At 50.9% G+C, this 22629-nt stretch overlaps 7 protein-coding genes across 7 annotated transcripts; 4 read left to right on the plus strand and 3 right to left on the minus strand.

Moving 5' to 3' along the window:
* Window positions 1–4079: 4079 nt before the first annotated feature.
* On the plus strand, window positions 4080–4958 carry Z519_08692 (uncharacterized protein; the record flags this gene model as incomplete). The annotated part of the gene is made up of 3 exons (XM_016766420.1): window positions 4080–4438; window positions 4509–4815; window positions 4869–4958. 3 exons carry the CDS (start codon window positions 4080–4082, stop codon window positions 4956–4958), a joined length of 756 nt encoding a protein of 251 aa, XP_016617578.1.
* A 748-nt stretch (window positions 4959–5706) lies between these two features.
* Z519_08693 (uncharacterized protein) lies at window positions 5707–6814 on the plus strand (the record flags this gene model as incomplete). Its single annotated transcript, XM_016766421.1, has 4 exons — window positions 5707–5867; window positions 5929–6126; window positions 6202–6403; window positions 6488–6814. The coding sequence occupies 4 exons, from the start codon at window positions 5707–5709 to the stop codon at window positions 6812–6814; spliced, it is 888 nt and encodes a 295-aa protein (XP_016617579.1).
* Window positions 6815–9942: 3128 nt separating this feature from the next.
* Z519_08694 (uncharacterized protein) lies at window positions 9943–10613 on the minus strand (the record flags this gene model as incomplete). The annotated part of the gene is made up of 2 exons (XM_016766422.1): window positions 9943–10288; window positions 10351–10613. The coding sequence occupies 2 exons, from the start codon at window positions 10611–10613 to the stop codon at window positions 9943–9945; spliced, it is 609 nt and encodes a 202-aa protein (XP_016617580.1).
* A 489-nt stretch (window positions 10614–11102) lies between these two features.
* Z519_08695 (uncharacterized protein) lies at window positions 11103–13008 on the minus strand (the record flags this gene model as incomplete). The annotated part of the gene is made up of 6 exons (XM_016766423.1): window positions 11103–11383; window positions 11460–11651; window positions 11729–12298; window positions 12359–12738; window positions 12789–12852; window positions 12924–13008. 6 exons carry the CDS (start codon window positions 13006–13008, stop codon window positions 11103–11105), a joined length of 1572 nt encoding a protein of 523 aa, XP_016617581.1.
* A 424-nt stretch (window positions 13009–13432) lies between these two features.
* On the plus strand, window positions 13433–16091 carry Z519_08696 (uncharacterized protein; the record flags this gene model as incomplete). The annotated part of the gene is made up of 7 exons (XM_016766424.1): window positions 13433–13515; window positions 13612–13822; window positions 13909–13935; window positions 13978–14279; window positions 14334–15245; window positions 15293–15588; window positions 15667–16091. The coding sequence occupies 7 exons, from the start codon at window positions 13433–13435 to the stop codon at window positions 16089–16091; spliced, it is 2256 nt and encodes a 751-aa protein (XP_016617582.1).
* Window positions 16092–17381: 1290 nt separating this feature from the next.
* On the plus strand, window positions 17382–19249 carry Z519_08697 (uncharacterized protein; the record flags this gene model as incomplete). The annotated part of the gene is made up of 5 exons (XM_016766425.1): window positions 17382–17405; window positions 17452–17804; window positions 17858–17980; window positions 18031–19048; window positions 19103–19249. The coding sequence occupies 5 exons, from the start codon at window positions 17382–17384 to the stop codon at window positions 19247–19249; spliced, it is 1665 nt and encodes a 554-aa protein (XP_016617583.1).
* A 2470-nt stretch (window positions 19250–21719) lies between these two features.
* Z519_08698 (uncharacterized protein) lies at window positions 21720–22189 on the minus strand (the record flags this gene model as incomplete). Its single annotated transcript, XM_016766426.1, has 3 exons — window positions 21720–21778; window positions 21837–22089; window positions 22139–22189. The coding sequence occupies 3 exons, from the start codon at window positions 22187–22189 to the stop codon at window positions 21720–21722; spliced, it is 363 nt and encodes a 120-aa protein (XP_016617584.1).
* Between the last annotated feature and the right edge of the window lie 440 nt (window positions 22190–22629).

The raw sequence follows: 22629 nt of genomic DNA on the forward strand, positions 1-22629 counted from the left end.
CGAGGCATCCAACGAAAAGGAAATTAAGAGAGATATTGGCCAAATCTCAGGGCGAAGACCGGGTGCGCATTAACGTTATATATCTGACTCAAAAGTGGCTTATTATATATCATGGAACCCCGACCCGAAGAAAATTGAATCGCGCCGGATATCCAGGTGTGTAGCTAACGCCTCTGTCTCGTTCCCGTAAGCCATTTCGGACGTCTTCGACACCCTTGACGAGCAAGCAGGCGCACAGTATGCAAACCCACAGCAATTGTTTGCTGCCACGCAGACTTCGCCAGGGCAGTCTGCGTCTATGGAATATGCGATGGCAGCGGAGCACGCCTTATCCTCCACGCAATACGCGTTGATGCCATCGTTGTCTCCAAAGCAGATACATGCGTCGCTACCTCCGCAGTTCGTAAAGGTCCCACAAGCTCCCGGAGATCCGCAAGTAGGGGCGGGGACAGCATTGGTTGTGGTTGTAGTAGTAGTGGTAGTCGTCGTCGTCGTTGTAGTAGTGGTGGTTGTGATTGTGATTGCAGTAGTAGGAGTCGTACTGGTAGTTGTTTTTGTGGTCTTGGGAGTCGTAGTGGGCGTCGTTGTGGTTATAATTGCAGGAGAAGTGGTGGTTTCGGTATGAACAGGTGTAGTCTTTGTTGTTTTGCAGGGAGTAGGAGTCTGGATGCAAGAGCACCAAGTTAACATCACATTGGGCGGCCCTCGTTTGATAGATGACCAAAGCCAGTCGTTGCAATCATCGGAAGCTACAGACGGCTCGACTGGCGGTGGGGTTGGGAAAGTCCTGCGATAAGGGCTATGACCCTGGTGCGCACTGGTACACGAGACGGGATAGTGTGAGGAACAAAACTCTTGGGCCGGGGAAAACGAAAAAAGGCCTGCCCAGCCTTGATAGATGCGGCTTTAACAGACATTCGACTGCCATCTGCCGAGTTGGTTGGTTGGAACAACGCCAGCATTTGTCAAGGACACGGAGGACAGGATGGGGAGAAGGGTCAAGAAAAGAACGGACTGGGAGAATTCCCAAATGGCCATTGTGTCTGTGACTGTAAAAGAGTGGACCTGCTGTTGAGCTGGACAATCAGGCAGGAGGAGCTATTCCTGTTCCTTTAAGATGGGATATCAAGACCTTTAATATCCATTTCGGATTGCCCTCCCAGCATGGGACAATGACGCTGGCTCTGAGACCACGCACACACAATGACTCGTATACTACTTGTTTGATCTCGTATGCCTAAATTATATTTCCCGATTAGAGGACGGTGGGCTGGCTGAACGAGCGAGACGTCGCTCGTGAGTCCTTAAAGGCGAGGATCCACAGGAGGAGCCCAACGGCCCGATTTGGAATGTGTTGCTCCTGATGATAACATGACCCAAGTCTGGCGTACCCCAGACCAAGCACAGACAATGTGGAGACTATGACCAGCTTCTTTGATTACCCTATACTGTGACCGTATAATCACGGTTGTAGCCGCGATCGACGAAATGGGCAGAATGTGTCAGGTGCCATCTAAATAGGGGAAAGTACTCTCTCCACGGGCTACATATCTTGCCTGATCCAGCGGCTGTTGGATGGCATGGCGTTCCATCTGCGGAAGCAACGAGCACGCTAACTTTCTACCTAAGTAGGACCTTTTTTTTTCTCGCTTGGATCCAACCCCAAGGTGTACGGGCTAGGCTCTGAGTCTTTATTATGAGTACCCAGTACTACCAGAGAAATCCAGTTTTCACGAAGTCAAATTCGTCCCTAAAGCAGGAACTGTTCTGGTCACAAGCGTTCAACCCGATGCCAGATGGTTCTAAACTATTACTCCTGCAGCCATCTCGAGTTCAGATCTTCCAGCCCTAACACTGTTGCTACGGACCAAGTGCGCTGATATCGCGACTCTTCCAAGGTTTCACGGGAACCCTTTCCTGATTTGAGGCGAGAATCAGCCATATTCTCCAGATCTAAGCCATTTTCTCTTTAGTGACATTTTGTGATGCTACCGACGCCGGATTGATCCAACTGTGAGAAGTGATGAGTGAGATTTGGAAGTCTCGCTCACGGTGGCTAAAATCGCCCTCTGAGCTTCATTAAAGCAAGTCATTTTCATCATGTTAGCAGCTGGAAAGGATATTCACCGCCTCTTGTGATTGGCAGATCAGCATGGAGTACCGTTTCAAGTTATCCATTGTCAGCTCCACTCCAGACTGCGGCGACTGCTACGGAAAGGACCTGACCAATGTGCAGGTGACTTGAATGTAATATACAGAGTACGTTTCAAAGGGCGACGCGCACACAACATGAGGTCACAAGCACTTCGTTCTCGTTCGGGCTGGGGCATCCCAAATGACCTTACGGTCTGGAGGGGATTGATTTCATCAAAGTCTCCACTGTTCTTACAAAATACGATCCGATCATCGAAGGCCTTCTGCTCACTCTCTCCTCCCAGTATTCGTCGATGATGCACCTCGACCTGCTCAAACGAGGACCTTCAATCTGACAACAATGCTTCTGCGAAGATGTCCGCCCTTATTTCGCCGCTTTGCTCCGGAACAAGCCATTTATCTTCCGGCAAGGGGGTGATTCCTGACAGAAAATCGAGTCTACAAATGCTCTCAGATAGGGCTCTTTGAGTCAGTTGGACCGTCAAATAATCCTTCTTCGCCGGAAGCCGGCTTCTTCGTTGCCATGTCTCTGGCAGAGGGACCCCCTTGCGTTGTCGAAGAACAGACAGGACGTGATAGCCGAACCATTCCCGCCATGTTCAAGAAGGAGGATTCATACAACTCTTCGGGCCGAATACGAATCGACGAAAAGTGCAAGGCTCGGTAAACTGCTGAAGTGCATTAAGTTGCCACAACGGCTGTGCATTTTCAGGCGCTGCACTTGACCATCTCGAAAAAATGAGATCTCCACTCTGGCATACGTTTTCTGCGCCGTATCTAGTTGTTTCTCCTGGTAGGATGTACCTATGAACATCAACGAACCGACTGCCGCAAAGGTGACGCCTACTGTTCTCCAGCGAATCGTCCTCTGACGAACTTGCAGCATCATCAGTATCTCTTGGCGGGTTCTCAGCTCTGATCCCAGCTCACAAACATTTGCTTTTACTACGATTCACTCCGCCCCCGAATGATGTGGTATTCAATCTGTGGTATTCAATCACACACCACTGGGCTTACGAGAAGACCAGCAACTTCTGGGTCAAGAATTTATATGAAGGAGGGTCGAAGTTTCAGATGATGTTTCACCGACTAGAATTGGGTTCATATTTCGTCTTGTTATGGAATTGACGCCAGAGATAGTCCCAGGTTCAGGCTCATGGCTGATGGGCGTATGTGGGACTCTAGGTTGGAGAGGCTCACGAGCATTGAGAGACCATGGATTCCAAATCGTCTCGCTGGTACGGTCGACAGGTGCGCGCCGGGGAGGCCACGTCGCTACCACAAGAAATGTTGCATTTCATTCGGCAACTGCCACCGATGGATGGCATTCATTCTGGAAAGGGTGCCACCCAGAATGCGATGAGCAACAACTCTTTTATCCGCTAAAATGACTAACCGGTGAGGTTGTGGTCTGTGATCCAGCACATGCAACACACATGCAGCACCGCACAATGCAACACCAAAAGGTAAAGTACAGAATACAGCCCCAGTTTGCCAGACTGTGCTCACAGTTGCTGCATCTGCATCTACATCTGTACGCCGCCACAGGCGACCGCATCAAATCTGGGATCACGGATCGACACTGGTGGCCCGACCGGATAGACTAGAAAAGCAAGATCCGTTGTGTTCTCTCCCTAACAGCTTGCGCACTAATCATAAAGCGGACGCCCGCAATGGAGCAACAATCATCCGGTGTCGTTGATGACCCCGATCACCCTTCGCCTTGCACGATCCGCATCCCTCGTCACGCAATTCATGTTGAGAAATCATCGGAGTGGATTTCAAATCCGAAGCCAAATCCAAATATGCGCTTGCTCCGATCTAACACTTTCATTCAGCATTTTTAGATTGGGTTACCACCGTTCGGTTCCTTTTGTTTCAACAAGAAAGAGACCAAAAAATCGTAGCAAACGTGCAGCCACAAGATGGTATCCAACAAATTCTTCGCTGTTGTAGCTGGCGTTGGCCCGGGGACTGGGAGATCAGTCGCCCTCCGATTCTCGGAATTCTACCCCGTTGTCTTGCTTGCTCGTCGGTCAGAAAGCTATAATGATGTCGTCGCCCAGATCAATGATGCCGGAGGCAAGGCGATCGGGATATCCGCCGACGCGACAGACGAGGCTTCCCTAGCTTCGGCATTCACATCCATAAAGAAGGAAAAGGGGTTTGAGAATTTGCAACTTGTCGCTGCGATCTACAACGTCCGACCTAACTCGCGGCCAAGCCGCAAACCCTTCCTAGAACTGAAACTCGAGGATTTGGACATCAGCTTAAACGGCAATGTGTATGTCTCCCCTTATCGCGGCCCCCTTCACTCGAACTGTCTGTGATGCTAATGGAGCGTCGTGTTCTAGCCGTGGTCTGTTCAATTTTGCCCAAAGCGTGTTGCCGCAACTTCTCAAATCTGTGGATAGCTCTCATCTACCGCCGACGTTGATAGTCACTGGAGCGACTGCGTCGATCCGAGGCTCCAAACTATGGTCTGTTATCGCGGCAGGGAAATCTGCGGCGCGTATCTTGACACAATCTCTTGCCAGAGAGTTTGGTCCTGCAGGTGTTCATGTCGCCCATGCCATCATCGACGGCGGCATTGACGTCCCTGATGCGGAGCATGCTGCTCGCAATGATGCGACTCCAGACGGCAAATTAAGCCCCTATGCTGTAAGTGACCCTTGTCATCCGCTTAGCGAGCCGCATGTTAATTTGTTTGCAAGATTGCTGAAAGCTACTGGAATCTGCATACGCAACACAAATCGGCTTTCACGCAGGAAATTGATTTGAGACCTTTCAACGAGCATTTCTAGGCACAGGCCTCTAATTAGCCTAGGTAGGGCTACTCTCGATGAATGGGTGTAGGGAAGATATGCCTCTACACTTCTAATCGTTCTTCAGTACAAGGGGGTGCTTGTAACTATCATAGTGAGTGTGGTCAGTCACTGAAATGGGGCAGTCAAGGTGCTAGATCCGCGAGAGACAAGAGTGGCTATGTTGAAGTTCACATCCACATTCAATGATGGTTTACTCCATCGCTTGGAACTTTGAAGATATCAATTTGGTTTGATCCTCGGTTCCTTGCCCCACCATCAATCCGATATCTCCAATGTCTATTCCTTTTTCTCGAATTAAACGGGCTTAACTGTGCAGGCAGGCCACCCAGTACGTTCACATCGATAGGGTGTTGGACGCCTGCTATCGCAAAGCCATACCCGCTTTTGCCCCAGTTTGGCAATGTGAGCAATATACGTATCATTACTGGGAAGTACATCGCCGCTATCCATTCCGACGTAGCCAACACCCTGCGCGTATAAGTGGCAGCTATGTCAGAGACGAAATGCGAGGCATTGACAACGTGCTATTTTGCATGTATTGCGTGCTCGAAAGATGATCGGATTACAAATCGATGCATTGAGCTGAGGAGGCATTGCCGAGGGGCACGGGGGGATATATCGCGTCTTGTATCTTGGAGATTCGCTGAGAGCCTGGAAATCCAAATGATTTCCCGAGCGTCCTCTTTTTGGTTGACAACGTGAGCGTCTTGATGCATCACTAGTTATGGCTACGGCTGCGGTTCAACTTGCGCCAGGTACCGTCCTCGGACAGGTCGTCGAACCTCTTGCTTCAAAGAATAAGTCTCCGAAGCACGATGTTGCGGCGGAGTTATACTACTACAAGGATCCCGGTGACGGAACCCCACCGGCTCCATCTTACGTCGGGTGAGTTCCTCGCGTTGGTCGAATATAGATGGAATCTTGAATCTGAGACCAGAGCCATCAGAAGGCCCGCCACTTATCAACGCCCTCACGTCGCTCAGAACGTCATCATCCATGACATTTCCGGAGACGAGGATAAATACACCGTCGACAGTCATGGTTTCCAGTACGTGAACCATGAGAGCAAGGAGAAGGATTTCCTCGACGACGAGAAGATCAAGGCGGAATACTACCCCGAAGTTGAGCAGCTTCTGAAGGATACGTAAGAACTCACCCCAGTTCGCCATCCGACCAGCAAAGAAAGCGTGCACTAATGTATTTGATATATCTTCCACAGCACTGGAGCATCTCGCATTTTCATATTCGACCACACAATTCGCCGCGCAACCTCAGATGTGCGTGACATCGCGGGCCAACTTCGTGGCCCTGCACGCCGCGTCCACATCGACCAGTCTTATGGTGCCTCGGAGAACCGTGTCAAGTACCACCTCCCCGATGAAGCCGACGAGCTCCTGAAGAAGCGCTACCAGATTATCAATGTGAGTCCCTCTAGTGACCACATCTCCCTCTTCCTTTCCCCCAGTCGAACGCGATTGATTGACTCACCCTTTCCCGATCCGCAGGTCTGGCGACCGATAAAGACGATTCTCAGAGACCCCCTCGCCCTCGCCGACGCCCATTCCGTGCCCGATAGTGACCTCGTCCCGGCCAAGCTGATCTACCCGGACCGCGAGGGCGAGACGTACGCGGTCAAACCTAACCCGAACCACCAGTGGTACTTCAAGTACGGGCAACGGTCCGATGAGCCGCTGCTCATCAAGTGCTTCGATTCCATCAACGACGGACGCGCAAGGAGGATTCCACACACAGCGTTCGTCGATCCTGCGCATGAGGATGATCCGCCCAGAGAGAGCATCGAGGTGAGGACGCTGGTGTTCTATGATTATTAGCCTTCCCTGAAGCCCGAGGGGTTGCGACGGCATTGTTTTGATAGCATTGTCAGGGGGTTTCAACCACGATCTGTGGCCAGCCATCTACCTTTTAGCATTTGCCAATACAGCGAATCGTCTTCGTTCATGCGCAGCGAGTGCCGCCCAAAACCAGTAATCGTGTCACCACTTCACTCGTGTAGCTCCTGCAGCTTTCTTCCGAGTTTATGTTCTTTGTCGCAGCGGTCGAATCAATTTCAGGCTGTCACCAGAATATGCTGAACGTTCGCACATCAAGATATATGTACGAACATTGCCATCTGACCTTGATCGAAGAAGGAAGCTCTAGGGAGACGTTAGAACCTCTCCACGACGTGCTTCCTGTCAGAGGTGTGATCAAACTTCAATGATCTGTCGATGGCAAGAAAATATGAAGATACCTCTCGGTAGGATGGTGGAACGACAGCGATGAGGCGTGTCTATTCTGGCTCTTGCTCATGACGTTGCGTTTCTCCTCCTCTCATCAAAACACCCACACCAAGGATTCGACACACAGGATCAGAGATTGACATGCTCCTGAAACACATCTTCGCCAACGAAGCACTCTGATATGGCAGGTCAGCTCACTGCATCCACATGATTTGCCCGTCTCGTGTAACCCCAACCGCCGGACTTTACGGCCGCAAATGGCACCGTCGGAGTGTGAGATGGAGACCGAGAAATCCTACAAGTAGGCAGAGGAGGGATAAACGCTAGGCAACTTTGGGAATATTGCCGTCCCCGCATACTAGTGCCCCCCCCCCCCCCCCCCCCCCCCCCCCCCCCCCCCCCCCCCCCCCCCCCCCCCCTACGGGGGCCCCCGAAAGCCCCCCTTCCCCGGTCTCGACTCTCTATAGATTCGGGGACGGCAAGCTCAGCGTCACACCGCGATCAATCTGAAGTCATTCGAACTGGTTTTGAATGCACTTGGACATTGTCTCTGGCCTCGGATTTTGCACTCAGCACGAGTCGATGTATGCCCCTTCATGCCCCTTCATCCCTCACTGGGCAGTTCCGATCCTGCCTCAACCTTCCTTCAGATCCCTTTGCTCAAGCCTCTTGTACCTTGACCAAGATTTTCACGAGACCATTCTTGTCCGCGATCAGCCGGCCAAACCCTCCTCGACTGCCTCGTCCAATTTGATCACGGATGAGATCATCGCCTTCGGTTGAAGGGCTCCTGAGTAGGAATCGTTACTGGTGCCTGTGGTAGCGGATGAAACCCGACGGGCACTTACTCAAACCTATGGCCTCAATGACTTCTGCAGAGTGATCCTTCAAGTGCACCATCGTTCCGACATATCTCTTCTCTCCTAGCCGAAGCGCCAGCGTATTGATGCGTGGCTGCTCCGTCCACGTCGCAACATTGACAAGGGAGGGCCCCGCACGAGATGCAGCCAGAGCCAAATCCAACCCTGCTTGCACTCCGGCCGCGTCGACAAATATGGCAGGGCCCTCTCCTCGGCAGATTTCTTTACATTTTGCGGTCGCATCGGGTGTACTGGGGTCGAGGACGTGTATAGCACCGATGTGCCTGGCGAGTTCCTGTCTTCGTGCGGAGATCTGATGAACGAAGGTTGAGTTGTGGAACTGTCTGGTTGATTGTGTTCTGTCCCCCTGGCTATTCAGAGAGACTCTGCCTGTTTATATATACATTGGCCCATAACTATAAGAGCATTCCTGAAACCTCCTATTCCGTCGCCATCCTATCACAGGTCTGCAGGAACAACGAGGTTGAGGCAAATTGCGCAGTTGGTGAAGCGCCTAGCGTCTCAGGTGGTTTGCTCCAGTGATGCTCTCGCGACCCTGTCAACAAGATCTCTGACACTACGATCCCGCCAGCGCCCCAAGCCTTCAGGACTTGAATGACGGCAAGTCCGACAGGTCCAGCTCCTATCACGAGCGTGTCGTCGCCCTTTTGCAAGGTGCGATTCGTGATCGCGTGCCACGCCACATCTAGTGGTTCAACAAATGCTAAACGGCGGGACATTTATTTAGTGCCCGCTGGGCTGGATCATTTGCAGTATCAGGAGTTGTACTTACCACCCTCTTCTAGACTGATTTTCGAGGGCAATTCGAATACGTTGTTTCGAGGAACAACAACACTTTGGGCGAGGCCTCCCGTCGTTGAAGCTGGCATTCGATTTTGTCAGTGTCGGCTGCTCAGGATCTTGTCCCGATTGACCTGCACCAGAGAAACCGATCGATGCCAACTTCACACAGCAATTCGGTCGACCGCGCTGACATGCCCTGCAAGTAGAGTCAGACAGCAGTGGATATACTGCTGCTCTGTCGCCAGCTTGGAGGTCGTCTATATCCAAGCCACATTCGACAACCGTTGCGCTGAACTCGTGACCTAGCGTCACCGGTAACTTGTCTCCCGTCAAAGGATGTGGCTCATTAGGGGGGGGTGTAATTGGCCTGGCCTCATATTCGTGAAGGTCTACAAGGCAAGGGGCTGTCAGTGCTGTCTCTCCCGTATTGCCCAATGACCTCAGCAGACGGACATTCACATGCACGAACCTGTCCTGCAAATGCCCGAGAACCCGGGTTTGAGTTTCGAGATGGTCAGCTGAGATAAGCATAAGACTAAGGCGCAGAGAAGCAGTAGGGCCTTAACCTGACCATTTCCATAGATAGGCTCATCGATATCGTCGAGACGAAGGTCTCGCGCTCCGTAAAACCTGAGAGCTTTCATTCCTGTTTCAAAACGTACTTTGGTGAATGGTGAGAATAACTCGACTGATCTCCACAGCGGATATTAAATACGCCCCTAACCGGCAACGGCTTCCGGACGCCTTCTACAATGGAATATTATATACTGGCGGAGTGTAGACTTTTGAATGTTTTCTTCGGGATCATTATGCATCAGGCAGAGATTTTGTGGCAACTCGGGATCGTCTTTAGGCCATCGATTTACCGTGGTTGCGCGGAGAGTCAGTGTCACCGTAGATCCTTGAAGACAACTGGGCACGGATGTCTGGGGAGCAGTAGTCAAATTCCGGCTAATGGAGCCGACTCAGCACGGGATGGAAGCATGAATGCACTCGATTTGTATCTTGAATTCATGCTATTGTGGTTGCCGAATCAACCAGGTTTCTTGGAATCGACTACTGTGCCATTTGGGCCATGCCGGCAGCAAATTCGACGGGATCCGTCACGGTTATGGTTCTCAGCTCCAAGAACTCGTCTAACCCGTACGATCCGTTCTGTTTCGCCCACCCGCTGGCCTTCGTCAATCCCACCGACAGAGTCGCCTCGTCCCACCCCGTGCCCATGGGGAAATTGACGTGCGTCTGCCCGACCTCTATACGGCTCGCGACTTTCATGGCCCGCGCAATGTCTCTACTGTAGACTCCAGCGCTGAGACCGTACTTGGTGCTGTTGGCCAGTTCGATTGCTTCCTCGTCATTGTCCACAGTGTACACAGCAAGGGCATCTCCTCTAAATGAAAAGCTGCGATATTGATATTGAAAGCGGCCCAGGGCTCAGGGCAGTTAGTCTCCTCGACTTGCAACTTTATCAATTCGGCCTCGTTTTCACGAATCAATGTCGCCGTCTTTTCCAAGATAGTCCGGCGCATGCGCGGAAGGCTTTGCGACCACGAGCGGAAGGCGGTCTGCGCAGATTCTACCGCGGCCACGGCGTCTTCTGGAGTTGCACTGACGTATCTGACATAGTCGGTCTTGAGATAGCTGGAGGTGTTGGTCACTACCGCAGGGCCTGCTGGCGAGACAGCTTTGTTGTCGATGATTAGAGGCAGGGTCTTCACAGAGGCCATGGTGTTCACTTGCAGCTTTCAGTATGAACGGTCACAATTCAAAGAACCGCGGCAAGTTAGTATAACCATTGCAGGTACGTGGAATGCAGTCTCGATATTTAACAATTCAACGGCCTGTTGCCCCTGCAAGCAGCCAACGAGGGGACTGGCCAGCTGAAGGATTGGTGGAGACAATAAAATCGGCAATTTTCTTCTTTTGGCAAAGCTAGACTAGATGCTTTTGCGCCTACATACCTCACTGACATGGTCGGAGGCCTAGTGCGTTGCACGCCGGACTATATTTCCACCTTATTACCTGGCTGACGTTCATTTTGTGTGGAAAACAGAGTGAGCCTCACTCGCAATCATATGTTCGTGGTCAAAATCGTTCTAAAAAAACAAAAAACAAAAAAAAAACAATGGAGGTTGTGCAGGGTTTGAAATACGTAGATTGAGGAAAACAGACTGTCCCAGGCTTAGTGCCTCTCGGACTCAGCAGATATGATTGATTTAGTCGTACTTCGAGAAAACTTCAGCTTCTGCCTGAGCAAACTCTCTCATGATGGTTTGGACCCTCTCAGCGGACCGAGGAACTACTTTGCAAGGAAAGTCCTTGGTGCAAGTGATCAAACCTTCACTCCATCCCGTGGCGTAATTGGTGTCTGGCTCCATGACTCGACCGGCTTCGTCAATCTGCTTCTCAAATGAGAAAGCCCACAACAGCTTCGCCATGCCAAGGAAGAGATTGCGCTCGGCAAGATGGATGCCTGGACAGAGTCTCCGGCCAGCGCCTTAAGTGTATCAATAAAAGTTCCGACGGAAATAGGCAGGAAGTCCAGCCTAAATAGAGAGAATAGAGGCACTCACCATATATGTAGTGATCACGGGAGTTGTAATCGGGCGATGCAGCGTATTCTGGAGCAAGGAGTGTACGTCCGGTATATCTTGCGGGATTAAACTTGTCTGGTTCAGGAAACTTCGCTTCGTCCTGGTGTAAGCCCCATGCGTTCAGAAGGACAATACTGCCTTTGGGCACAAATTTACCATCGACCCAGTCGTCTATGCGCATCGGTAGAGGTGGTTAGGGATAGTTCTGTGAGAATGAGAAGCAATGATTAAGGGGTTGAGGAACTGACCGTGTGATGTCGCATGAGGTATGAGTCCACCAACTGGCCGCCATCTCATGGTCTCCTTGACGACTGCACTGACATAGGGTAGGCTTTTGTAGTCGGACCAAAGGGGAGAGCGACTACCATCCATCAATCCGTCGATCTCTTTCCGTGCCTCTTTCTGAACATCAGGATAACACGTCATAGCTTTGATAAAGTTGAGGAGAGCAGTGGCTGATGTATCGGATCCACCGTCCAGCGCAACACCGCCCAAAAGCAAGATTTGATGATTGGTGAGATTAAGTTTCTCTTCCTTATCAAGCACGCGATCCATTAGGGAGCTTCTGCTCCCTTGCTTCTGTCTTCTCTGCTTCACCACGTCGAGCAAATCACTGTACAGTTGGTGCATCTTTTGGTGGGTCTCATTAGCTCGTGAAACCCAGTTCCCAAGAAGTCGCTGGGGAACAAACTTCAAGAACGGATAGACATCAATCGGAGGCATCGCTCCTGTTTCCATGACGTGCGAGAAGTGCTCCATTGCATCATAGAGCCTGTGCATGTGAGGCGTACGAACAGTTGGCGTCCGTAGACCGTAGACTATATTTGCCAGCGGTTATGTTAGAGTGGTTTTCCAACTCTGAATGTATTTTGACTTACGAATACTCATGATGACGCTGTTGCTGAATCTCTTCGGATGGAGCAAATAGTTCTCAGGTTCGGTCACAAAGTCGCGCATCATCTGCACAGCCTCTGCGTTTTGAAGCACGATGTGCTCTTTCTCACACATTGATTCCATAAACTCCTGATGGATTAGTTTCCGCATTTTTCGCCATTCCGAATCATAAGGCATGGTGAGCAAGTAATCTCCCTTTGTGACGAGCTTCTGTATAATGTACGAGGTCGGGCGGTCACTGTAGACGGCACTTTTCTTGTCCAGAAGCTCACGGACGAGACGGCGGTCCGTCAGAACTATTATGGTTCCTGTTCCAACCTTCAACGAAAATATACCACCATATTGGCGAGCCCATTCTGTGAATCTACGAGAGTTTGTGAGATTGGGGTCTCCGAGAAGGTTGGAAATGCATACTTGAAATGCGCTCCTTTTGTAGGAATTTGGTGAATGTTTCCAATGAAGGGGAGCGTTGGAGGACCTGTGAGAGTGTTATCAGGATGGAGCTGGCACGATGATTGCCGGGAGAGAACTTGCCTGGAGGGTAAGTACGCCCCCGGTGGCCAATGAACACGATGGCGTAGAGGAGCAGACCAAGAAACGTGACGAGAATGGAGCTAGCAATGAAGAAGCCCATGTCGGCGATGCAGCTGGGTGCAAAGTCCTGTCTTTAACTTGACGAGCTGAGCGCGGCAAGTTCGACAAATAAATGCTTAGGAGGGGTTTGTCGCAACCGTGGGGAGATCATGGGCCCACCTCAGCCTCGTCTGACGTACTGGGAGGGCAGTGGGTACGGGAAAATGGAGCAATGGCCAATCGGCGATTAAGGCGACCAGCGTCCCGCCTGATTCTCAGTTACAAAAACATTTGGTGGCCACCCAACCCCAGCCCTTGGCGCTCTCCCACGAATTGGCATGCTAAAAAGCGGGGGGGCCAAGCGTGATAACCTCCACCACGGCCTTCGCAATGTCAAGCACACTGCCGTCCAACGTCGAAATCTTTTCATGTGTCGGTGTCGGGTCACTGCGAAGCAGAGAGACGCCATAGAACAAGGCTCAAACATGGCTCAAACATGGCTGACCTTTGCGAACGGCTCAATTCCCCATTTTCCAACTGTGAACCGAGCATGTAAGGGATGTAACAGGTGAGTGACTGGTCTACAATATCGAAACTTTCGCACCCAAGGACAGGATGGAACATGCTAACTCCTTTCAATATCAGGAAAAAGATCAAGTGTTAGTCTGAGCAGTGCTCCATATGCGACCTTCACCAATGACCTTGGATTCACTCTAAAGGCGATATGCGACGCCCTATCTGCGGCCTTTGCGAAAGGGTGGGCGCTTCTTGTACCTTTCCAATCAGGCAAAGGTCCTCAACTTGCCGTGCGAGAACACGAAGAACCCGAAAAAGCGGATATTCGCCAAGCTTCAGTGCTGTTCATGCGGACTATGGTGAGGCACCTTTCCCATAATTCATTGACATTGAACTTACAACGTTGCTGCACCTGATATTGAAATCACTAACACATGTAATCCAGTGGAAGATATCTCTGATCAGCACAAAGGTATGGGTGGCACTTTAGGTTTGAATCCACACCATACATTAGAGCAGACGGAATCTGGGTGACATCGTTGACATCAGTAAAGGCCGATCCCAGAACCTCGCCCTCCTCGACTCGAGAGATATAGTCCAGCAAAACTCAATAACTGGGTTGGAATGTCCATCACAGGAAACCATACAAGATTTTATTCGGAACCCATCAGCCAAGTGGAAGCTTAACCTTCATGCTCCCAGCCCAAATGCATTGCCACAAGAACCTGGTGCCCATTTCAACAGTGAGACAGCTCCCTGTGAGGTGAACTCAGAGGAAACCGGATGGCACATTCCAGACGCGGTAGCTTATGAGTTGTAAGTCTGTTTCATCTATTCGCCGGGTCCTGATACAGTTTCTTATTATCACAGAGTTGGATTGTTTTTTGACTATATTCAAAACTGGCTGCCTATACTACATCGTCCTCTCTTCTACCAAAAGTACGTTCGAGTCGAGAGTCATTATGGCCGAATTGTGGGCAGGCAGAGTGTTAGTGACCACGATGCAATCTTGATCAACTGCGTATTTGCGCTCGCTGCCCGGTTTTCCAAAGCAAGCTTCTTCCGTAGCACGGACCCCGTCCTAAGAGGCGAGGCTTTCGCAGAGCGAGCAGCAGCCATCAAGGATTCTATCCTCAAGGTCATCGAGGAACCGTCACTCGAACTTGTGAAAGGATGTGCCCTTCTGGCGTTTTACGACATTAGCGCTGGACACGCTGCACCTGGGTCGTTGCTTGTAAGCGTTTGTGTCCGTTTTGCTTATGACCTTGGGCTCAACGAGATCGACGAAGAGGACCAAACCAACTGTGGTACGGAAGAAAGCCAAGATGCTTGGATTCAAAAAGAAGAACTCCGTCGGCTTTGGTGGATCATTTATGAGCTCGACTGCTTTGTTTCGACAGTCTCGTGCCAGCCCTACGGGATTGAACGAGGGGAGATAAAGGTTCTTTTACCTGTCTCTGATCAGCACTGGTTCAACGGCCTCCCCGCTGGCTCTTCCTATCTTATTCAAAGTCCGGGCACCGTTTGGAAGAGCCTTGAAGGGTCAGAGAACCAAAGTCCTCGGGCTTGGTACCTGGTGACCAATTACCTCAAATCTTGCTTCGCTGACACCGCCCGCCAGCCAAAGCGCAATACATCAGAAACGCAGACGGCACTCGAAATGGATCTCGCATGTCTCAAACACGCATTGCCCGCTGACTTTCAACTACGATCGGTGAACATGGGCGAACATAACTTTGGTGACTGCAATTGGATCATATCGACGCATTTTATGATTTTATCGTGAGTGGTGACTTGGCGCTTGGCTGTTGTTTTTCTAATAGGCACAGGTGCGAAGCCCTTTTGGAGCGTAGAAGATGGTCTCAGAACAGATCGGAAACATCCCTCAACACAGGTCAGGAGGCCGCGATCTGGGGGCGGCACTTTTACTCGAGCCTGGTTCGGATCGCACTAATCTGGCCCCCCGAGTACATTCCGTTGAACCATCCGTTCATGGGCTGCTGTGTGATCAACCCGTGGGACGCTCTTGAAGCACGACGTGAGCCCAACTTCCAAAGCTACGAATTATCCAAGTTACTGCTAAGTCATTACTCGCGGTACTGGAAGATTGGCTGTGCTCTGCTCCGTAAGTTTGTCGCACTCTGCATAAAAAATCTCTCTTCACCCAGCGCTTGCGTGGCTGATTTGTCCTCACCGTGCCTAGGTCTACTTGCCATCATTCACGAGGGCAGAGATTCGGCCGTACATCGACCTGGCTCAAGAGAACGGGAGATCATCAAGCGGTTTTCTGTCTTGTGCCCGAGCTCTCCCAAGGGAAGAAACCCAATGGCGTCCAGACTCAGTGCGCAAGTCACCTACGACACGTCCGATGTCCCCGTTGAAACACTGCCTGACTCAAATCCGACCAGCTCTGGCAGCCCGGACGAGCTACAATGGCCTCTCAATCTCTGGGACAATCTCCATGCTTTTGATATGGACCGATCAGATGCCGAAATGTGGATAATCCCGTCAGGTAATGCTGTGGAAGGGGTCAATGGACAAGCTGAAACAGTGGCCAGCTCTCAACTGTACGTTCATGCTTTCTCACTCTCACCTGACAGATTTCCTGACGAGTTTGTCGTTTCATAAACACGGTCTCTGGCATTCCCATATGTAGAAACTGGGGCCGAAGTATGTGTCAAGTGGAACCTGATTGAGCTATCGGCTCAACTCCTGTCGCGGCTTGCCGCTTTCTGGTGTAGCTCCTCATAGGCAGGAAAGACCTCTGCCTCGCACACCGCGAGGGTTTGCTTGGAGACAAAACTACGCCTGCAGTCCGCCATGAAGAAGATCCTCGAGAGACCTTCGTTTAGGAGAACGTGGTTCGCGAGGAAGTGTTCCCAGCCAAAAGAATTAAGACGCAAGGTCACAAATTCATGCTGCTATTCGAACAGCTTGTGCAGGCGCTTGAAATCATAGTAATATTGACTATGCCTCCATTGTCTCTCGAGAAGAGAGAAGCCGTGACCTAAAAGTTGGTTGTGGTGGGTGGGTCAATGGGGGCCAAGGGCTCTCTCATGAAGCCGTTGGTGCCGTCTGTTCCGTACTGTGACGCAGTCTACCGGATTTATGTTAATCCGTACGCCGCCAAACCCCACTATCACATGTATCCATGGCGACGTCTTTTGCACAGCTATTACAGTAGACCTTCCATTACGCCGTGGACTCTCAAATGGCCTCATCGTCGCCTGCGAAAATGGCCTATAAGGTAAATAGCCTAAGAAACGCGTCGAAAACGCGCTCTGGGAAGCTGTAGCGTGAGTTCACCAATATCTCTTCTCCATGTTTTGCCTGGAATTTTTGCGGGACAGATATCTACGGCAAGCCCGCTCAACACGCCCTCCCTGTGAAAGCGCCGCACCAAGTCTACGACGGCGCTAGAAGCTTCGATCCCTCGAGGGATCCTACGTTAAATCGAGGCGCAGATAATCCCAAGCAACGGTGGCAGGCGCACCTCGAACTCCCACGTGGTTGACGATTCACTTGTTGTGTCGGAAGGGGGACGTTCACTGTTTCTGGCCCCCAATGAGGTCGCGCGGCGAACTGCCGAGTCAGCTTGCCGATATTGATTTGCAACGACCCCAATAAATTGCCATGATAGGTACCCCCGCGCCCCGCGAGGACCCACGAGAGGCACCTAAGCTTCGGCGCCCCGCCCCTAAGTGGTGCGGAACTGGCGCCCCAGGCCGGAGCAACAGGCCGAAATGGGCAAAACCCCAGCGGTCGCTTGCAGCCTTTGCCACGCAACCGTCCCTGATCCGACCTATTCTTTTATGTACTTATATCGGCCCTTTCCTGTATTACATTCTCCTCTAGCCCTACCTCGTAGATATATACACTTCTCGTTTGCAACAGGCTTCCGAAAATTATCCCTTCACCATGGAGATGAACTATGATGAACAGGTATGCTCCCTCAGTTTAAAAGCCTTCTCATAACGGACTAACCCAGATTTCACAGGAGCTTTCTGCCATCGAGCAGGAGCTCAATATCGAAATTCTCCCTGGCACGGAGGTCATGGCGGATGTTGGATCGCACCATTTTGTCAAGAGCACCGGCAAAAGTCACCGCGTCTTGGTTCCGCAACCGTCGGAGGATCCCCATGATCCTCTCAACTGGTCGACAACCTGGAAGATTTCAGCCATCGTGGCGTCGAGTATGGTTAGCTTTACTCAAGGCTTCGGTCCACTGTCCTTGGCACCCATGTTTGGCGACTACATCGAGGCGTTCAATTGCTCTCTCGCAGATGCGGTGCAGTTTACCGGCGTTGCTATTCTTGTGCTTGGTTTTAGCAATTTCATCTGGTATAGTACTACAATATCCACAAAGGGGAGATCACGGACTTACCGCGTATTAGGGTTCCACTCAGTTCTACTTTCGGCCGTCGCCCGGTCTACATTTTCTCGCAGTTAATCTGCCTTGGTTCTGCCATCTGGCGTGCACGGGCTCAGACCTATGGCTCCTTCATGGGCGCTTGCGTGTGAGCAGCAATCTTCGACCTAGCCAAAGAGCTACACTGACAGAGGATAGTCTCAACGGGATCGGAGCTGGTCCTGCTGAAACCATTCAGCCTGCGGTCATTGCTGATATTTTCTTCCTTCACGATCGTGGCAAGTGGAACACGCTCTATTGGGTTGTTTACATGGGGTCTCTCATGGTTGCTCCCATTATTTCTGGCTCAATGGCCGAGAACGTTGGGTGGAGGAGTTTCTGGTGGTTCTACACTGCTTTGGTCGCTCTTTCGGTGCTGATGGTGGTTTTCATGTTCCCTGAAACAAAGTGGCATCGGCAACACCCACGGGAGATGATCAAGCACGCCGTTGCGACCCAACAAGCCAAACCCGAGGTTGTCGAAAAGGAGTCAGATGCCGTCCTTGAACAACTCCCTACCAATAACGAAATTGCCCCTGTCGAAACTGCTGATCGTGATCCTTGGCTCGGCCGTGGAAAGCCAAGCAAGGCTCAATGGGGCCTTTACACGCCCAACCCAGATCCAGTCAGGGCCATCATTCTCGATCTCTGGATTCCATGGAAGCTGTTCGCCTTCCCCATTGTCGAATTGGCCGCCTTTATTGTCAGCTGGAGCTGCTCTTCATTCTTGACACTCAACCTGACTCAGACTCAAGCCTTCGCCGCACCTCCCTACAACTTTACCACTGAGCAGATCGGCTTCACCAACTTTGCCATCCTTGTGGGTGCAATGATTGGCTTGTTCACCGCTGGCCCATTCTCCGACTTTGTTGCTGCTCGTGCTACAGCAAGAAACAGGGGAATTCGTGAGCCTGAAATGCGTCTCCTCGCTATGATCCCTTATGTCATCATCATGTATCTTGGAAACATCATTGTCAGCGTCGGCTACGAGAACCAATGGCCATGGCAAGCGATTGTCATTATCGGATACACCTGTGCTGGTATTCAGGTTGCCGCAATTCCCGGTATCGCATCGACTTATGCTGTTGACAGCTACAAGCCTGTGGCTGGCAGCCTGTTTGTCGCTATCACGGTCAATAAGAATGTTTGGGGTTATGGTTTCAGCAAATTTATCACGGTAATTCTCAAAAGTCCATTATTCTATACATCACCTGTGCTAACTTGAACTCAGAACTGGATCATCAAAGATGGTTATATCCCACCAATCATGACCAATGCGTCCCTGATTTTGTTGTGGTGCCTGTGTGCCATTTTATTCTACTTCTATGGGAAGACATTCCGGCGGTGGACCAAGAACAGCAGCGTTCATAATATGTAAGGGACTCGGACAAACTAGGGCACAGCATGATGTGAGTCTCTGGGCTTTAAAACGGTACTTTTCCTGGTTAATAAAATGGGCCCTCATTGCTCCTGACATCGCTGCGCCACTACGAAACTTTCTCACACTTTGTTCACATGTCGGAGTGATTCCACTGCCACCTATTCTTCGTTCTTACTAGCGGCCTTTGCCTCGTGAATTTCGCCTCTTAGTACTTCCCTTGATGTCGCAGCGCCCATGTCAGATTGTTCACAAATGCCAAGGTGTTTTGGGCACCGAGTGTGTCTGTTGCATGGGGTCCTCTTCACCTCTGTAACAAGTTGCGTCCAAATCTCAACTCAGCTACGTCGGCCCACCCAAGGGTAGTGGCTTGGTCGTCTCATGATATCCGTGGTCATGGGAAGGATTACAAATGGAAACAAATCTATTTCTGGTCGACCAGTTCATCTATCCCAATCGACTGAAGGATGAGGCTACCAAAGACAATAGTCTACGGCAATATCTCGACTATGAACTGGGACGAGAAGTCGTTCTGAGACAATAAGTCTGTTTCCGTCTACACACCAGTTTTGGAGGGAGCAGCTCAGTAATGTTAGCTGTCGGCTTAAAGTGATATTTGCATACTTCTTCTCAAAGATATACTAACCAGCCAGAGTGCCTGAGAAGCATAAGAATGCTGTTCCGTACTGGGATTGATTGCGCTTTGTTGGGAGGTGGATACTAGGCCGTGATGGGCAGGTCTTGGCATTACGGTTGGCAGTCACCTGTTCAAACCTAGCCTCCTATCGCTCTAGATCCAAATTGATTTTCCTCAATCATTCATCATATTTACCATATCCCCAGCTTGAGTCAACGATTTGCATCAGCTACAACCCTCATCTCGGAAGCTTTGGAGCGATATCTTGAAAAAACTTGAAGGAAAACACAGTCCCTATGGCGCGTTGCTTCAGAAAAATGCTCCCTATTGTAGCGCGGATTTAGCCTTCCGCAATACCAGAGCGGCTATGAGGTGCTGAAAGACGCATTGCCCTGCCACAGCCTCCAGCGCGGCCTCATGACTCAACCCCAATATAGCTGCTCTCTCTTCATGAAACCATTGCAGGCTGCGGAATGTCCTTGTTCCTCTCTTCGCGCGTCCATAACCTCTCTTAATCGTTGTTAATTGGTATATGAGCATCACCTTTACATAATAATCTTGAGCGATGTGGCTTCTTGACATGATATTCGTGGGCCTCTGTCCTCTGACGGTCGCAGAATTTCAAAACTCAGGTCGTTGGATATTCATGAGTATCGATGGGCCTCGGTACAGCTCCAAAAAGGTCTTGGAGACTACTTTTGCCTTACTCTTGGATTTAACCGCGGAAAGGTGTGGTGTCATGGCGTCCCGGGGGATCTGACGGCGCATGCCTGCAAACATGCCTGGAAAGATGGTATATTGTTGCGACAAGTAGTCAAACGTGATCTTCAAGATCCGAAGTCTGCATGGAAATACTCAACGATCGACGCTGCTACGCCCATGGAAATTCATGGGCCTTCCAAGTAACGATGAAGAAGTTGATGCCGGGTTGTGGTCCCACTTACAAGATCAAGGTTGAGTGCATTTTGACCAACCTCAACTGCATTTCGAGGGGCAGCTGTTCACTCAACAGAGCTGAAAAAGATAGCGACCGAGGGTGGAAATTGAGACGGAAGTTGTCCACGGAAAGTGTTATACTGTAACAGAGCACTTCAGGGTTCGGCATGCACGTGCAACAACACACAGGGGCCTGTCCGGCAGGTCGGTAATCGAGAACGCGTTTCTGGTTGGCACCGACAAGACAACACCACCAACACCACCTAGAGGGGCAGCGGCTAGGGCAACGAACACCTAGCACAGCGGCAGCAACGAGAAACAAGACAGGATTGATCAAACACTCAGGAATTAGGTAGACGGCACCAAAAGGCCATGGAATTCATGATACTCTGCTCAAAACTGTAAAGAATGGCACTCTGCTAGCACTGTAAACTGTTCCGGACTCCCCTCTGCTAGCCCATTTTGGTCTGACATGTGACTAGACAAACTTCTCCTCCCCTTGCTACTACTCTACTAGCTCTGCATAGCACAGCCACTTTGCCTGGTTTCAATAGCGGGCACCCAGATCCCGCACTAAGCGCCTGTAGATGTCCGGTATGCTGTACAGGCCGCATATTCCAAGGACCCTGCCAGCCCTGTGTGCTGGCGCCGCAATCTTCTCCAATGCAGGTTGAAGTGTCGGATGCTCTCACTCGCTCAGAATGTCGAGCTCTAATGACAAATCATTAGCGCCGACTAGTAAGACATCAACTCCATCCAGTGAAGCAGTGGCTTCAACGTTGTCAAGCGACTCCTTGGTCTCAATCAGGAGCAAAACTGTCGATCCGAACTCGTTGAGCTGCTAGATCACGTCTTGCGCGGAGACTCTCTGGAAATCAAATTGTGACAATACTGCTGTCAAGGATCGCTTGTCATGGGGCTGAAATCTGTGTATGCCACGACTTGCTTTGCTTCCTCTGATTTGAGATTAATCTGTGTCAATCCAGGCTAGGTGGCGATGGGTGAAAGACGTACCGACGGTGCTGATATGCGGGGAGACGATTCCAAACGCTTCGCCATCGAGCACTCTTTGGACATAGCCCTGCCCACATTTATACGGCACACAAACGAATGGCGTGACACCGGCGGCGAGCGCCGCCGAGGACAATCTGCTGGCGTCCTTTTCTGAAAAGACCGAGTATTCGAGATCGATGAACACCGTGTCGTAACCCGCGGCTTTGGCAAGGGATATTGTCTCGACTCTGCAGACGACCTTAATCCTAACACCCTGAGAACGTTAGCAACATGGAATTATCCAGCCGTTGACCTTCTCATACGGTGCAAAGACGGTTTTGGGATACGATGCGGATGAGGTTGTTTTGGAGCATGACGACTTTTGTTGAAGGAGACGATCCTTGCAAAGGCGTAAAGACTGTCTTCCGCCAGCTTCGACAACGAAGGCACGATCCGACAGTCCGGCCATACAAAGGACATTCATCTATATCAACTCGCAGGAGAATATATCGAAAGAATTACACGCCGTCCATCCTGGCTCACTCACTGGCCAGGATACCTGATCAACCGAATCTATTCTCGGGGACCGCCACCGAAAACGTAAGGGTGCGGAACCCCACAGCCGAACCGATGTCGCTTCGACGACGCCAATCAGCTCGGGGGACTAAGTCCAGGGGTTTACGTCCATACCAAGAGTCAGCCTTGGGCTCATTGGACCTGACCCAAGTGTGTTGAATGGTTCCAAAGGATGCGCTTCTCTGCCCTGCCCAGAGCAATGAGATTGCCGATGCTGCAAGAATCAACTCAGCTCACT

The sequence above is a fragment of the Cladophialophora bantiana genome, assembly GCF_000835475.1.
Source record: "Cladophialophora bantiana CBS 173.52 unplaced genomic scaffold supercont1.13, whole genome shotgun sequence".
NCBI classification, from domain to species: Eukaryota; Fungi; Ascomycota; class Eurotiomycetes; order Chaetothyriales; family Herpotrichiellaceae; genus Cladophialophora; species Cladophialophora bantiana.